General features: G+C 36.1%; 5 protein-coding genes across 5 annotated transcripts; 1 reads left to right on the top strand and 4 right to left on the bottom strand.

The window, feature by feature from the left end:
• Positions 1 to 246: 246 nt before the first annotated feature.
• Positions 247 to 2,059, top strand: GCK72_019395 (uncharacterized protein; the record flags this gene model as incomplete). Its single annotated transcript, XM_003115588.2, has 5 exons — positions 247 to 398; positions 449 to 739; positions 1,340 to 1,478; positions 1,532 to 1,717; positions 1,817 to 2,059. The coding sequence occupies 5 exons, from the start codon at positions 247 to 249 to the stop codon at positions 2,057 to 2,059; spliced, it is 1,011 nt and encodes a 336-aa protein (XP_003115636.2).
• Positions 2,060 to 2,406: 347 nt separating this feature from the next.
• Positions 2,407 to 8,969, bottom strand: GCK72_019394 (uncharacterized protein; the record flags this gene model as incomplete). Its single annotated transcript, XM_003115738.2, has 23 exons — positions 2,407 to 2,572; positions 2,618 to 2,802; positions 3,008 to 3,211; positions 3,261 to 3,413; positions 3,459 to 3,556; positions 3,603 to 3,787; positions 3,839 to 3,927; positions 4,040 to 4,319; positions 5,470 to 5,660; positions 5,739 to 5,942; positions 5,994 to 6,146; positions 6,190 to 6,287; positions 6,335 to 6,519; positions 6,563 to 6,651; positions 6,694 to 6,794; positions 7,449 to 7,522; positions 7,566 to 7,756; positions 7,801 to 8,004; positions 8,048 to 8,200; positions 8,253 to 8,350; positions 8,402 to 8,586; positions 8,635 to 8,723; positions 8,772 to 8,969. 23 exons carry the CDS (start codon positions 8,967 to 8,969, stop codon positions 2,407 to 2,409), a joined length of 3,573 nt encoding a protein of 1,190 aa, XP_003115786.2.
• A 372-nt stretch (positions 8,970 to 9,341) lies between these two features.
• GCK72_019393 (uncharacterized protein) lies at positions 9,342 to 11,071 on the bottom strand (the record flags this gene model as incomplete). Its single annotated transcript, XM_053733002.1, has 8 exons — positions 9,342 to 9,504; positions 9,554 to 9,759; positions 9,821 to 10,024; positions 10,071 to 10,223; positions 10,275 to 10,372; positions 10,416 to 10,600; positions 10,643 to 10,731; positions 10,820 to 11,071. The coding sequence occupies 8 exons, from the start codon at positions 11,069 to 11,071 to the stop codon at positions 9,342 to 9,344; spliced, it is 1,350 nt and encodes a 449-aa protein (XP_053581915.1).
• Positions 11,072 to 11,647: 576 nt separating this feature from the next.
• GCK72_019392 (uncharacterized protein) lies at positions 11,648 to 13,433 on the bottom strand (the record flags this gene model as incomplete). Its single annotated transcript, XM_003115713.2, has 8 exons — positions 11,648 to 11,810; positions 11,862 to 12,052; positions 12,193 to 12,396; positions 12,440 to 12,592; positions 12,637 to 12,734; positions 12,783 to 12,967; positions 13,013 to 13,101; positions 13,173 to 13,433. The coding sequence occupies 8 exons, from the start codon at positions 13,431 to 13,433 to the stop codon at positions 11,648 to 11,650; spliced, it is 1,344 nt and encodes a 447-aa protein (XP_003115761.2).
• A 444-nt stretch (positions 13,434 to 13,877) lies between these two features.
• On the bottom strand, positions 13,878 to 15,560 carry GCK72_019391 (uncharacterized protein; the record flags this gene model as incomplete). Its single annotated transcript, XM_053733001.1, has 8 exons — positions 13,878 to 14,046; positions 14,092 to 14,282; positions 14,337 to 14,540; positions 14,587 to 14,739; positions 14,794 to 14,891; positions 14,995 to 15,122; positions 15,167 to 15,255; positions 15,309 to 15,560. 8 exons carry the CDS (start codon positions 15,558 to 15,560, stop codon positions 13,878 to 13,880), a joined length of 1,284 nt encoding a protein of 427 aa, XP_053581914.1.
• Between the last annotated feature and the right edge of the window lie 574 nt (positions 15,561 to 16,134).

The raw sequence follows: 16,134 nt of genomic DNA, 5'->3' as shown, positions 1-16,134 counted from the left end.
ACGATCAGTGAGAAAGGGGGCGGGGTTTATCGGAGGGGGTGTAAGGGATTGGAACACAGCATTTTAGGATAGTTTTCCAATTCTTTGGTTTTCTTTTTTTCTATTCCTTTTTAAAAATTTCTTGTTACTTTTCCTACTTGTTTCTGAGTTTTAACGTCTTCTCACTTCTCTTTTCTAATCCATTTCTTCTTTAATCGTCTTAATTTTCTTCTCCGGACCTCTCAAACCCTTTCCAATTTTCAGATAATGAATCTGAACGATATGCCTGATGACGTGCTCATCCGTCTCCTGAATACCGCTTCTCCAACGGACGTCACTCGGGCGAAACGTCTCAACAAAAGATTCAATCAAATTGTGGAAACATTCAATCTGGGTAAACCTCGTGTCAAGGAGTTCTGGTGAGTTGTTCTCACTGATTCTGACATCAAAATGAATCTGTCATTTTCAGTGTTGAGTCCCGTGTCTCTTCCGTTTTGCCTACTAAAATTGGACGTCTTCGACTGGGATCCACTCCGATGGCATCTAAACGAAGAATCGTCGTGACAATGAGAAGAGATAAGGGAGTGAAAAGAAGTGAAAGACTGGAAGATCCATCTTGCTCGAATTCAACTGAATCTGCTAATCTCTTCGTGCAGGAAAACTTGAGAAGAGTCGAGTTGCAAGAGAAAATTGCATTTGATGGACTCACTTTGGACGAGGACTTTTATAAGATGTTGACAGCGAAGAAGGATGCTTTGAGGTTAGTCTGATTGTTCAATTACAAATCTCTTTGAACAAAAAAAAAACAGAAATCGCTACGAATGGGAAATCTAGGCATAGAGGTCCACTACGAAGATAACAATCTTCTGTCCCTAGTATGATGAGTGTACCGGATGTGACACTTGATCCAATTATAATTGACATTTTATTTGGCTTGGAGCATTGGAAAATAATTAGGGAAACGTTATTTTTCCAAAACAACTCATAATTTTTGGGAAACCTTCAAATGATGGGCCACGACAAACTAATATTATAAGACTTTATTTAAGTTTGCCAACTGCAGAATAATCCCGTCCCAGTTTCACCCCTTCCCGAATCCTAAAATTCCAAAAGAGTAATACTGTAAATAGTGTCATAAGGTAGCGAAACTGTCATTTCATTTCTGCTTACCTCCCTCCCTTTCTCTCTCGTTTTCCTTCTTTTTCTCTTCTTTCTGTGGACAACCCAGACACACAGACACATACACATCAAAATGTCGAAAATGTCAAACAAGAGTGTGCCGTGAGAAGAAACTGACTGACTGAAATATATATATTTTTTGACTTTTTGACACGTGTCAACCCTTCTACTCTTTCTACAGACATGTCACCACAATCTCGTTATCCCTTTGTCATATCCGTCTTTCATGGACACAGTTCGCTGATTTGTTGTCTCGAATGACCGTCAAACATCTCTTCATTGATTTTTGCACATTCGATCCGTCGCTCATTTCTGACAAGGTAACCAGAAACTCACAGAAACGTTCTCAGTTTCCAACTCGATATTATTTCAGGTTTTGGCTTCGTTGCCTCATCTTGAGACACTCCAAATTCAGTCAAGATATCCATGTTTTTTGAATGAGTTAACTGATCAAACGCTGATTAATTGGGCTACAAACTCAACGGTTCCAAAGGTTATTCAGCTGAGAAATGGATGCGCAAGTAGGATTACTGTAGAAGGAATCAAGATGATGATTATGGTAAGTATACGGTATTTGGAATAAGCCAATATTGCCATCATTCATGTAGAACTTCTTGTCAAGGCTCACTACAATGAAATAACTTTGAATAACTTCCAGAGAGCCCTCTCGACTCCTCCTCAACCAGCTCCAAAAGTCGACTGGGACTTTGGACTGCTTCTTGAGCCAACCCAATCCGATTCTTCTCTTCTTTCACTCCTCCTTTGTCCTGGTATTGATGCCAAAGTCACCGATGACTTCCGTTCTCGTCGTATCATACTAACCCGTGATCAATTGGCTCTCCAGTTTTTCATTCCTTCCCCATTCCCAGTTGAACCCATTTCAGCTGCTGTCCCAGCCTAATTAATTAGCTCATATTTTCTTGATACATTCCTTATTTCTTGAAATTACTAACGATCAAATTTCCTTCGATTTGCACGGGTTTCCCGCCGTTACATTTCTGTTAATTTTATTGAATTCTTATACCAGATTTTGATATAATAAAATAGTTTTAATTATTCATTCACAATCAGAATTGTGTGGAAACATGATAGCAGAGAGTAACACGATACAGAAAATATGTTTTAATTTCTGAAAAAATAGAGATCCGATGACAACACGAAGCAGTTGGAAGTGTTCCACGAAACTGGTGCCAGATGTTCCTTCATTTGATAGAACCCGCGGGAATCGTCTTGCATAAACGCTTTCAGCTAATCAAATTCATTTCCATAAACATATTTTGCTCTTCGTTTCACATTTTCTGTCAGTTTTCCAAGATACTTCTTCGGATAGTCTGTTTCTCGTAACGGTCCAAACTTCAGTGTTTCATTCAGCCACTTCTCTCCCCAATTCCCAAGCGTTTGATCTCGATAATGTCTGGAAAAATCTTTTGACTCATGCCCGAGTAATAAACTTTCCTACCTAACCAAGCCCTCCTCTGGTGTCAATTTGTGCAAAGCGTATCCTTTTCCGGGGAAGAACTCAGTAACAGAATGAACCCACATGATGAAAACTTTCGAGGTGTCAATGATGCATTTAGCCGTGTGGCCAACTGGACCGATTGCAGAAGAATTACGAAATCGATGGGTGGGCATCCAGGCGTCAATCTGGAAACAGGAAACAGTGATGACAGGGTGATGACTGACTAGGGTGTGGTCTTCGTGTGGTCTCAGAGATGATAATTATGAGGGTTTAAATAATGAGCTTATCTTGGCTAGTATGAAGGGTTTTCAAAGGACGCAAACGCTTTGAAGAAGTTTTTTTCGTCTTCTACTCCCAGAAATTCTCAAGACAAGCCTTGAACTGTGTTACCTGCGAGTCTCCTTCATAAGTTTCGGGCATCAACTCGGTCTTCAGAACCCATTGTTGTCTGAACTGTATCCCTGCAATTGACTCGTTTCGTATCTCTCTGACATAATCCAAAATGGTTCCTGGATATTCTGTCATTAGAAGCCTTTCATCTAAATCTGCGAAAATAGTCCATTTTGATTCTCCTCTAGACCAAATCAAGCAGTCCTGAAAGCGAAAATGAAGAATTTAGAGAATTCTTCATTGAGGTTATTACCGCAATATTAACCATGTGCCAGTGGTTGTCAGTTCTCTGATCCCTTTCCAATAAATAATGAACTTCAACTTCTCCAGTTCTCACATAATCATTTATTACTTTCAAATCGTAGTTTGATGCATTGTGAATGTGAATGTAAAAGTGTTGGACACCCTAAATCAATTCTGTTAACTTTTCCGGGCCCCTGAAAAGTATTACCTGCAGTTTGAAATGTTCTATCATTTCTATAAAAAGAAGCCATTTTGCTTCTGAACCATAAAGTGTAGCAACGCACATTGACAACTCGTATTTGGGCTCTATAAGTGATGGCTCAGGAGAAATTATCCAATTTCCGATACTCACTTTTCAACATTCTGTCAACCAAAGGAAGTGGTACGAACTCTCCATTTGGAGTCACACTCAATCCAATTCGTTTCGTTCCCTCTCGTTTTGGACAACTCACAATATACTCTGGATATGTGAAACTTTCAAATGGATCACCGATATCGTTCTCATTTTTATCCAAGTATCTGCAGTATACTCGTAGTCTGAACACGTGTTTGAAATGAAACTGAATATGAAACGTCATTTGAACCAACCGAATCATCTTCCATGAAGTTGTAGTTACGGTTATTTCATGCTCGAATTCATATGCGTATAGTGTGCTGATATTCGGTGCATTTTGTAGCTGAAATGTGTTTTTTTTCAACTGATTCAAAAAGTTCTTCCATGCAATTTTTATCAAATTGGGAGAATCACGAACTCATGCTATGATTGTCCAATACATTCAAAGAACTCACCAAGTTTCCGGCAGTTTTCTTCAAATACCAATGGAATCTGTCTACTCCATCAATTTTATATTCAGCTGTTGGCTCAACAGTTGGCTCAACAGTTGTACCAACGACATCTATTTCAGAGAGAAGTTTATCAAGTTTCACATTATTCGAGTATTCATTTTTCGTAGAGAAGCAAGGATATTGAACTTTCGACGAAAAGGACGAATTATTCAATAGTATGTCGAATAAAAACAGAAACACTATGAAAACTGCACCCAGTTGGAAATATTTGTTCATCTGGGATCTGAAAGAATTTTATATTTGGAGAAATGAATAAGTATAAACTGCGATCAAAACTGTTATCATCTCAATGTGAAATTTTGACAACGTCAACGTTTTCTTGCTCAAAATATTTATTGGATGTAAGAAGAACAGGAAATAGACAAGCCTTTCCAGACCCTTTTATCAATAATGTATTTTGCTGTTAAAAATTGACATGAAATGTGCGGAAGTCTACAGCTAGAAATGGGTGCATTGACGATAAGACGAAGACGTAGTACAGTTCAAAATGTTTCATATTTTATCACTGTTGGCATACGAATGGAAAAGTACACAAACAGTTTATTGTTAGGAGGACAGAAAGAACGGAGTTAACAGTTATGGACCTATTCACAGGACAACAAAAAACGAACAACTATTTCTTGCTAGTAGTAAAAAGTTGTTTTTGTTTTTTTTTGCTACATCGTGAATAGGTCCATTAGAGGATAACAAAAACATTTTTTGAATTCAATCAGAAAACAATTGAATCAAAACTGACAAGTATTCAAACAGATTAAAACATCTGTGTTAAAACTCGGAAGACGGAGGAAGCATTATCAGTTCGTATTGAAAACAGACAACTAATCATGTCTTTCGATTGAATAATTGTGGTTAGTTTGATTTTTGACTCTTTTTACTTAAAAAAAATCGTTTATTTTTTCTGCCAGAAAATATTCGACTATTCTTAAACATGACAAAACATCCAAACCAAGCTCTCTAGAATGTGGATCAGTTCTTGAACATTATAAACTTTAGTAGAATAAAACCCTACCAAAATAAACTATCAACTATTTTTAGAAAGCCATTTCCTAGTTGAACGCAAAATGTGCCACGAAACTTTGGCATCCAGTATCATTCACATTTTTGCATTGTATTCTTATTTATTTCTACCGGACTGTTTAATTTCAAAATAACTCAAACAAGAGATCAATCAAATCTATTTCCATAAACATAATATGCTCTCCGATATACATTTTCTGTGAGATTAGTGAGATACTGTGATGGATAATCCGTCGTCCGCAGTGAACCAAATTTAAGTATTTCTTTCAGCCACTTCTCTCCCCAATTCCCAAGTGATTGATCTCGATAATGTCTGGAATAATTTACCCTTTTTCATAAAACAGTTTTAATTGTACCTGACTAATCCTTCTTCTGGTGCTACGCCTACTTCAACAAAGTTTCCATCTGGCGTAGGGAAAAACTCGACAACATAATGAATGAACATTTTGAATACTTTCGATGTATCAACTATACATTTTGCTGTGTGCCCAGTGGGACCAATCCCAGTTGAAGTGTGCCATCGATGAGTTGGCATCCACTCGTTTAGCTGAAACAGTATAGGTTAGCAAATTCTTTCTCTGTTTCCCTTCCCGATGACACTATTTTTAATCAGCTCGTCACCCACCTGATCTCTACCTTTGTACTTCTCTGGCATCAACTCTGTTTTTAAAACCCATTGCTGTCTGAACTGCAAACTTCCAACTTCTTCATCATCAATATCTCTGACATAATCCAAAATGGTTCCTGGATATTTTGTCATCAGAATCCTTTCATCTAAATCTGCGAAAATAGTCCATTTTGATTCTCCTCTAGACCAAATCAAGCAGTCCTGGAAAACCAGAAATCAAGAGGTAAGGGTATTCGCTGCTTGTATAGATACCGCAATATTAACCATGTGCCAATGATCATCAGCTCTGTGGTCTCTTTCCAGCAGATAATGAACTTCTAGTTCTCCGGTTCTCACGTATTCATTTATCACTTTCAAATCATAATTAGAGGCATTATGAATGTGTAGATAAAAGTGTTGGACCCCCTAAACTTCTGTATTTGAAAATTGTTTGATTTGAAGGATTCACCTGTAGTTTGTAGTGTTCAATCATTTCAATAAACATCAACCACTTCGGTTCATCTCCGTAGAGTGTTGCTATGCACATTGACAGCTCATATGTTGGCTCTGAAACTCAACTTTCTTTCCTCCTATAAACTATTCCCATAAATTACTTTTGAGCATTCTATTCACAATCGGGAGTGACTGATAGTCCCCATTCTTCTCGACACTCAATCCTATTTTTCTGGTTCCTTTTCTCTTTTTGCAGGTCACAATGTACTCTGGATACGTGAAACTTTCAAATGGTTTTCCTATTTCCATATCGTTTTCATCAATGTATCGACAGAACACTCGGTAACTGAAATCACAATAGAAACAAAGAAAACGCAATATTAAATTACCCGATAAAGTTCCAAGAAGTTACCGTTATAGTTATTTCATGTTCGAACTCGTAGGCATATAATGTGCTGACTTTGTCGGCGGTTTTCAGCTGAAAAATACAGAATGCAAATGATTTGTTTCCAGCACGTACCGAATTATTCAACTTCATAGAATACCATTCGAATCTATCCATTCCGTCAATTAGTCCACTTGTATTCATATTCTCATCACTTTGAGAATCCAGACGTCTTCCTGAGTTCAATTCAGAAAACTTGAATCTGTTGAAATACGATTTCTCACTATGAAACACATTCAGAATCAAGTGGAAAATACCAAATACAAGGAGGAATAGCAATAGAGCCCTTTTCATTTGAATCTGGAAAATGGGAAATATTATTATTTGATAATTCATAAATAGTGAACTCTTCTTTCAATGAGTCAAACATGATACGTGTTTGTTTGAGTGATAGTTTGCACAGCACTAAAATATGCAAACGTTTTTGATCAAGAAGTGTATTCTTATGATCAGCAACAAAAAACTTCGGGGAAAAATGAAAAGGAAACATTGAAAATTTGGAAAAAGTGAAGCTTGTCGCAACGAAATGAACGACACCACATGAATGTGCTCGAGTGAAAACTTTTAGACCACTTGAAACATCATGTTTTGGTTTTCGTGTTTTTTGTTTCCCAAACTGAGACGAATAAATCAAAACTGATCTTTAAAGAGGAAGAAAACGAATTTTTTGAAAACTGGATCAGTCTGTTTTATAGAATTATTACTCGGAAATTGTTTTTAAAATCAACAGAATAAGAAAATTTATTGAATCTACCGATAAACATATTTAATTCTTCTCTTCACATTTTTTGTCAATTTCCCGATTAATCTTTCTGGATAATTCGTATTACGGAATGGTCCAAATTTCAGTATTCCTTTCAGCCATTTTCTTCCCCAAGAGCCAAGGTTTTGATCTCGATAATGTCTGGAAACTTGACCTAAATCATATAATATTTAGGCAGTCTTACCGTATTATTCCCTCTTCTGGATTTACAACTTTTTGAATGTACGTTTTATTAAGTAACGGGAAGAATTGGGTCGGGCGATGAATAAACATCTTGAACACTTTCGATGAGTCAATTATACATTTAGCAGTATGACCTGGAGAGCCAATTCCAGATGAATTATGCCATCGATGAGTTGGCATCCAAGTATCTATCTGCAAATAGAGATCCGTACCTCAGATATCTATTCGAAACTCACTTGTTTCTCTCCTTCATACTTCTCGGGCATCAATTCAGTTTTCATAATCCACTGTTGTCTGAACTGAATACTAGCAACATCTTCATTCTTGACTTCTCTTACATAATCCAAAATAGTCCCCGTATAGTTTGTCATATAAATTCTTTCATCCAAATCAGCAAAGATTGTCCATTTCGATTCCAATCTAGACCAGATTAAACAGTCCTGGACAAACATGATCATGGGGTGTCAAAGAGACAGAACTTACCGCAATATTAACTTTTTGCCAACGATCGTCAGTCCTAGAATCTCTTTCAATCAGATAATGCACTTCGAGTTCTCCCGTCCGAACATAATCATTAATCACTCTTAAGTCGTAATTTGATGCATTAAAAATATGAACATAAAAGTGTTGGACGCCCTGAAGTCCCGTTAAAATCTGTTTTCATTAGTCAAAGATATCAATATTATACCTGCATCTTGAAATGTTCAATCATTTCAATAAACATCAGCCATTTTGGTTCAGATCCATATATTGCTGATATACACATTGATAGCTCGTATTTCGACTCTGGAACAAAACAATACAGTAAAAGAAATGTGTCTTTTTATATCACTCCACTTTTTAGCATTCTATCCACAATAGGAATTGGTTGAAATTCTCCATTCTTCTCAACACTTAATCCTATTTTACTGGTTCCTTTTCTCTTTTTGCAGGTCACAATATACTCTGGATACGTAAAACTTTCAAATGGTTCTCCTACTTCCATATCGTTTCTATCAACATATCGACAATAAACTCGATAACTGAAAGGAAAAACGTTCGTAGAACTTGATTCTTTCGAAGTTAATTACCCCAAACGTTTCCAAGAAGTTGTCGTCACTGTTATTTCGTGTTCGAATTCATAGGCATATAATGTGCTGATATTTGATGCAGTTTCTGGCTAAAATTAGAGATTCAATTCAGCGATGTTTTTTTGTTGATCAGTTACCTTCTTGATATTAAGATTCGAGTACATCTGTTGTCTATACCATTCGAACCGGTCAGTACCATTGATTAAATATGGAGAAGAAGGAGAAGTGGAAGAATTATATCGAAGCGTTGATTGTGATACATTGGAATAATCTACAAGACTCCTTGACACCTCCGCTCTCATATCTCCCGTTGAGAACAATTGGCCAGTATTCATTCTATCGAGTACTAGTAAAATAACAACTAGATATATAACAGCAATGTAGAAAGACTTTGTCATCGAGATCTATAATTTTTGACAATTACCAAACCTCTTTTTTTTAAATATAGTTTTTCATTTTATATTTTTTGTTGAAAGTAAAAGTAAAAAGAACGCGGAAAAGACAGAAACATTGAAAATCATGGCGACCGTACGACGCGCTTTTGTAACTCTCCGCTGCTTCCGTAAGAGTGGTTTGCAAAAATTTCATTTTTATTGCAGGTATGGATGGGCAAATCAGTTTGTATGCTGTGAACTGTGAACTCTAAATACAAATTTCATTGAAAACTAGTAAATTTATAACAAGAAGAAACACAACAAGTTAAAAAGTCAATCGACATTATCATATACATATTTAGCTCTTCTCTTCACATTTTCCGTCAGTTTTCCAATCAATTTCTCTGGATAATCAGTGTTTCTCAATGGACCGAACACAAGTGACTCTTTCAACCATATTTCACCCCAAGATCCAAGATTTTGATCTCGATAGTGTCTGAAAATTGAAAAATGAAGAAGACAATTCAACAAAAGCTTGTCCTCACCTGATGAGCCCATCTTTGGGTTCGACGTCTCTTTGAAAATAATCTCTTTGAAAAATGTTTCGATTTGGATTCGGGAAGAATTCAGTAACAGAATGAACCCACATGATGAACACTTTCGATGTATCCACAATACATTTAGAAGTGTGACCTGGATCCCCGATCCCAGTTGAATTGTGCCATCGATGTGTTGGCATCCATTCCATTATCTGAATAATGGATAAATGATAAAACAAGTTTATGATAGTCTAGGTCATGAAACTCTCTTACCTGGTCATCTCCTTCATAATTCTCGGGCATCAATTCCGTTTTCAGAATCCACTGCTGCCTGAACTGAATACTAGCAAGAGCTTCATTCTTAACTTCTCCAACATAATCTCGAATGGTTCCCGTGTAGTTTGTCATATAAATTTTCTCATCCAAATCTGCGAAAAGAGTCCATTTTGATTCTCCTCTAGACCGGATTAGACAATCCTGGGCAAAGAAAGAACTACAATTTTGTAAGATGAGTGTGATTTACTGCAATATGAACCATCTGCCAATGGTTATCTTCCCTTTCATCTCTTTCCAATAAATAATGAACTTCAACTTCTCCAGTTCTCACATAATCATTTATCACTTTCAAATCGTAATTTGATGCATTGTGAATATATGAATAGAAGTGCTGGACACCCTGGAAATGAATTGCTTTATAATGATTTAAGTAAACCGATCGGAATGTCACCTGTAGCTTGTAGTGTTCAATTAACTCTATAAACATCAACCATTTTGGTTCGATTCCATAGAGAGGTGTCAAACACATTGCCAGCTCATATTTTGGGTCTGAAACCTGGACATAAATGCACAATTTCTTCCAAACACTCACTTTTCAACATTCTATCAACAATCGGGAGTGGCTGAAAGTCCCTATTCTTCTCGACACTCAATCCTATTTTTCTGGTTCCTTTTCTCTTTTTGCAGGCCACAATATACTCTGGATACGTGAAACTTTCAAATGGTTCTCCTATTTCCATATCGTTTCCATCAACGTATCGACAGTAGACTCGATAACTGAAATTTCGGTTTGAACATGCATTTTCTCTCAAATCTCACCCCATCCGATCCCTCGATGTCGTGGTTATTATTATTTCATGTTCAAACTCATAAGCATACAAAGTGCTGATGTTTGATGTAATTTTTGGCTGAAACACACAGATTTTTAGTTTTTTTGTATTTTTTATTTTTTATGTTTTACAACCAAAACTTTTCACAGAAGTAAGTATAACTCACTTCATTCAACTCCATTTTGAAATACATCTGCTCTCTATACCAATCGAATCGATCTTTCCCGTTTATCGTATAAGTAGATGGAGAAGAGTCAGTAGAAGTCGGTTTTGTTTCATTCCGTGTTTCTCCAGTACCCAATAAAATTGAAGTTTCAAGAATGCCTGATTGAAATGATTGGCCAGTGTTTATCATATGAAGAACCAACGAAGTAACCACCAGGGATATGACAACGATTGCGAAGAAAGACTTGCTCATTGAATTCTGGAAGTAGTTGAGAAAACTATGTGGTTTGAAAATATCGAACAAGATACAGTCTGAAAAACACTCTTTAATAAAACAACTCGCATATAAATCGCCGGTTGTTCAAAGTATACAAAGAAAAGGACAGGAGGAGAAGCAATGATTCATAAAATGGTATATGACGCACCGTCGCAGGTTTTCTGCAAAACGCTTTCTGATGATCTGTCGTATTTTATCGATACCGGTGAACAAAATAAGGGAACTCTTCTTTTACGGAATACTCTAAAATTGAATATAGAGCTGTGTTGAAGCAAAGACGGAAGTAAGACGGAAGAGAACGAGAGACTTTTTCAGGTCCACTGGTAGCAAATAAGTAAAATGTTGGAATTTTTTATGCTCGAAGGGTAGTTATACCTTCAATACAACTAATCAACTTTGTCTTATTGCCGTCAATTTTATACTGTCAAAACAAGTTTCACTTCTATCTCACTCCCGTCTTTACTTCCGCACAGCTCTGATACTCACAATCAATAAAACATTCACCGCGTGTATTGTATAAATTAACAACAAAAAAGAAAACAAATAAACAATTCAATCAACATTATCATACACATATTTAGCTCTTCCCTTAACGTTTTCTGTCAGTTTTCCAATCAGTTTCTTTGAATAATACGTGTTTCTCAATTGGCCGAATTTGAGAATTCCTTTCAGCCACTTTTCTCCCCAATTTCCCAGTGATTGATCCCGATAATGTCTGAAAATTATACGTTTGATTACAAACTCGTTGTGTGAAGTCAGTACTCACCGGATAAGTCCTTGTTCTGGTTTCACACCTACTTCTACGTAACTTCCGTTCTGTTTTGGAAAGAATTGAATGACATTATGAATGAACATTTTGAACACTTTTGATGAGTCAATTATACATTTAGTAGTGTGGCCGGGAGAGCCAATTCCAGATGAATTATGCCATCGATGAGTTGGCATCCATTCGATTATCTGAGAATTTTTGACATGCTAATATCTGTTGAGACGGATGACAACTTAGAAATACTACTTGTTTTATTTCAAATTTTATCATTCAACAAGCTAGTACATCTCTCTCGTAAATCCATTTTGATTTCTACATAGCCTTTTACCTTTTCATCTCCCTCAAATGTCACCGGCATAAACTCGTGTTTTATAATCCATTGCTGCCTGAACTGCAGACTTCCTATACTCTCATCTCTAACGTTTCTGACAAAATTTCGTATTGTTCCAGTATAATTCGTCATTGAAATTCTTTCATCTAAATCTGCAAATATCGTCCATCTCGATTCTAATCTTGACCAAATGAGGCAGTCCTTCAAACAGAAAATTTATTTTTAAAAAGTATTTTAAACCTACCGCAACATTAACCATGTGCCAATGATTATCAGCTCTGCGGTCTCTTTCCAGCAGATAATGAACTTCTAGTTCTCCGGTTCTCACGTATTCATTTATCACTTTCAAATCATAATTAGAAGCATTGTGAATGTGTAGATAGAAGTGTTGAACACCCTAAACTTCTGTATTTGAAAATTATTTGGTTCGAAAAGATTCACCTGTAGTTTGTAGTGTTCAATCATTTCAATAAACATCAACCACTTCGGTTCATCTCCGTAGAGTGTTGCTATGCACATTGACAGCTCATATGTTGGCTCTGAAACTCAACTTTCTTTCCTCCTATTAAACTCTCCTCATAAATTACTTTTGAGCATTCTATTCACAATCGGGAGTGGCTGAAAGTACCCATTCTTCTCGACACTCAATCCTATTTTTCTGGTTCCTTTTCTCTTTTTGCAGGCCACAATGTACTCTGGATACGTGAAACTTTCAAATGGTTCTCCTATTTCCAAATCGTTTTCATCAACATATCGACAGTAAACTCGATATCTGGAAATAAGATGTGATAAATGTCTAAATACTTCAGTTTCTCACCCCATCCTATCCCTCGATGTCGTTGTTATTGTTATTTCATGTTCAAACTCATAGGCATATAAAGTGCTGATGTTTGATGCAATTTTTGGCTGAAGATGTTAGATTCAGTGAGTTAAGAATTAAGTAACCTGAAAAGAAATAAACAAAAAAAACAACTAACTTTGTGGATGTTCACATTTAAATACATCTGCCGTTTATACCATTCAAAGCGATCCATTCCATCAATTGTGTAAGAGAACAAAGGATACACAAATGGAGTGACAGGATAAGTTGATTCTGCCTCATCAGAGAAGTCTACAGTGATCTCAGAGTGCTTCACGAAATACTCTTCGGGTGAACTTTCAGAAAAGATAGTTTTATAAAATACTAATAACATCAATATAATATTTGAAACAACAATAATCAGCCAACGTTTCTTCATTTGAAGTTGAAATTGAAATCACACAGAAAACTTTTGATCAAGAAATGATTCTGTAAACTTTTCGAATAGAATCAGAAGATTGCTTGCAGTATTAATAGGCTCATTTAATCCTCTTCACATAGGCAAGTTTTGAGATACCCATCTCTTTCAGTTTTTCTCGAATAGAACACACTATCGAGTTTCAGGCGAGATCAGGAACATGAATTGCAAAAACCATGGGTGTGGTCAAGAAAAGAATGAATTATGGTGACGAGAGTGCAATTGCCGCTCACCAACCACGCTTCTATGTTCGAAAAACATCGAAAAATTAATTCTGTGCAAAAAAATAAAAGTCAATGAAACATATTTTTTATTTGCAGAAACTTCAAAAATACGATTTAAAAAACTGAGAAACTGAATGTCTCAATCCAAAAGATAAGCAGTACAACAGTTATTAATCAAAAATCAATCATCATATTTATTATCATACACATATTTAGCTCTTTTCTTCACATTTTCTGTCAGTTTTCCAATCAAATTCTCTGGATAATCCGTATTTCTCAATGGACCGTATTTGAAAGTTTCTTTCAGCCATTTTACTCCCCAATTTCCCAGTGATTGATCACGATAATGTCTGAAAACTATGAAGTCATATATGTAATATGGCAATAGAGCTCACCGGATGAGTCCTTCTTCTGGTTTTATACCTACTTCTCCGTAACTTCCGTTCTGTTTTGGAAAGAATTGAATGACATTATGAATGAACATATTGAACACTTTTGATGAATCAATAATGCATTTGACAGCGTGTCCTGGAGAACCGATTCCAGTTGAGTTATGCCATCGATGAGTTGGCATCCATTCGATTATCTGATGTAATACTCTTGAAATTATTATTATTCCTTTTCTCAAGCACTTTCTAACCTGCTTATCTCCTTGATATTTCTCCGGCATCAACTCAGTTTTCAGAATCCACTGTTGCCTGAATTGCAAACTTCCGATTGATTCATCCTTGACTTCTCTGACGTAATCCAATATACTTTCCGTGTAATTGGTCATTAAAATGCGTTCATCCAAATCTCCGAATATCGTCCATTTAGATTCCAGTCTCGACCAGATCAAACAGTCCTGAATTTACCAGAGTCAGTTCTTTTAGCTATTCTTTCAAAAGTACCGCTACATTGACCATATGCCAATGTTTATCTATTCGATAATCTCTTTCAATCAGATAATGAACTTCGAGTTCTCCCGTCCGAATGTAGTCGTTTATTACTTTCAAATCATAAGTTGATGTGTTATGAATATGAAGGTAGAAATGTTGCACACCCTGAAGTATATTTTAATTTTAATATACATAATTTCTTCTTTTTTTGGTTCTCACCTGAAGTTTGTAGTGTTCAATCATTTCAATAAACAATAACCATTTCGGTTCAGAGCCATGAATTGTTGCCACGCACATTGACAGTTCATACCTCGGATCTGTAATTATATTTCTACCTTTTGAGACTTTTGCACAAAAACTCAATTTTTAACATTCTATCCACAATGGGAAGTGGCTGAAATTCTCCATTCTTCTCCACACTCAATCCAATCTTTCTGGTTCCTAATTTCTTTTTGCAGGCAACAATATACTCTGGATACGTAAAACTTTCAAATGGTTCTCCTATTTCCATATCGTTTTCATCAACATATCGACAGTAGAGTCGATATCTGAAACTCTGGCTTGAATTTGTTTCTCTGCTATCAATTCTGACCCCATTCTATCTCTTGACGTTGTTGTCACTGCTATTTCGTGCTCGAATTCGTAAGCATACAAAGTGCTAATGTTGGTTGCAATTTTCGACTGAATAATAATACATACATACATACCTCGTTTATTTTCAGAATAACACATACCTCGTTTATTTTCATATCCCTGTACATCTGTTGTTTGTACCATTCGAATCGATCAGTCCTATCCATCAGGTAAGAATCAGAAGAAGAAGAAGAAAAAGCAGGAGTCGTTGAAGTTAATGGTCCATTCTCCACAGAGGTTCTATTCTGTTCCATTGGAATCCTCGATGAAAAAACTGGCGCATGAGGTGCTTTTTCAAACACTAAGAGCAACACAACGATATATGTGAGGATGATATAGAACCACTTGTTCATCGAGATCTGGAAACTTCAGACTAAAAAAAGAAACCTGGTTTTCGGGATCCATAATAAATCTTCTTGGAAATAGGAAACTGGTTTTTCACGTTCAATGGTTTGAATCGTGTTTTTTGGTCTTCATATCTTTTCTGGAAATGAAAAAGAAAAAAAAAATTTTGGATTTTTACAAGTCTGACTTACCAAACTGTTTTCATCTGGAATATATGGACGTGTGCTCTTCAAAGAATCCCAGAGAACATATTTGACACCAGAAATCGGTTTGTTTCGAACATATAGCTTTTTCTTGAATATTTCAATTCAATACATGGGAAAATATCACAACACAATGGAGGACGAGGCACAATGTGAGCATTGGAGATTGTCGCAATTTTTAAAAATTATGAAAAGATGTTTGAGTAAATTTTTGGGGAAACGAAAGATTTTGAAAAGTAACGTCTAGAATGCCCATCGAAATGCTCTGAATTTCATCAATTTTTTTTTGAAAATTGGATAATTTTAAATATAAGAAGCAGATGATTTGTATGATTACAACAGCCATTGTCTAAAGCAAGACAGTTACTGTAAACAACAA

Source organism: Caenorhabditis remanei, chromosome V, assembly GCF_010183535.1.
Source record: "Caenorhabditis remanei strain PX506 chromosome V, whole genome shotgun sequence".
Classification (NCBI taxonomy): Eukaryota; Metazoa; Nematoda; class Chromadorea; order Rhabditida; family Rhabditidae; genus Caenorhabditis; species Caenorhabditis remanei.
Note: the sequence above shows the minus strand (reverse complement) of the source record. Positions and strands in the feature narration are given on the sequence as shown.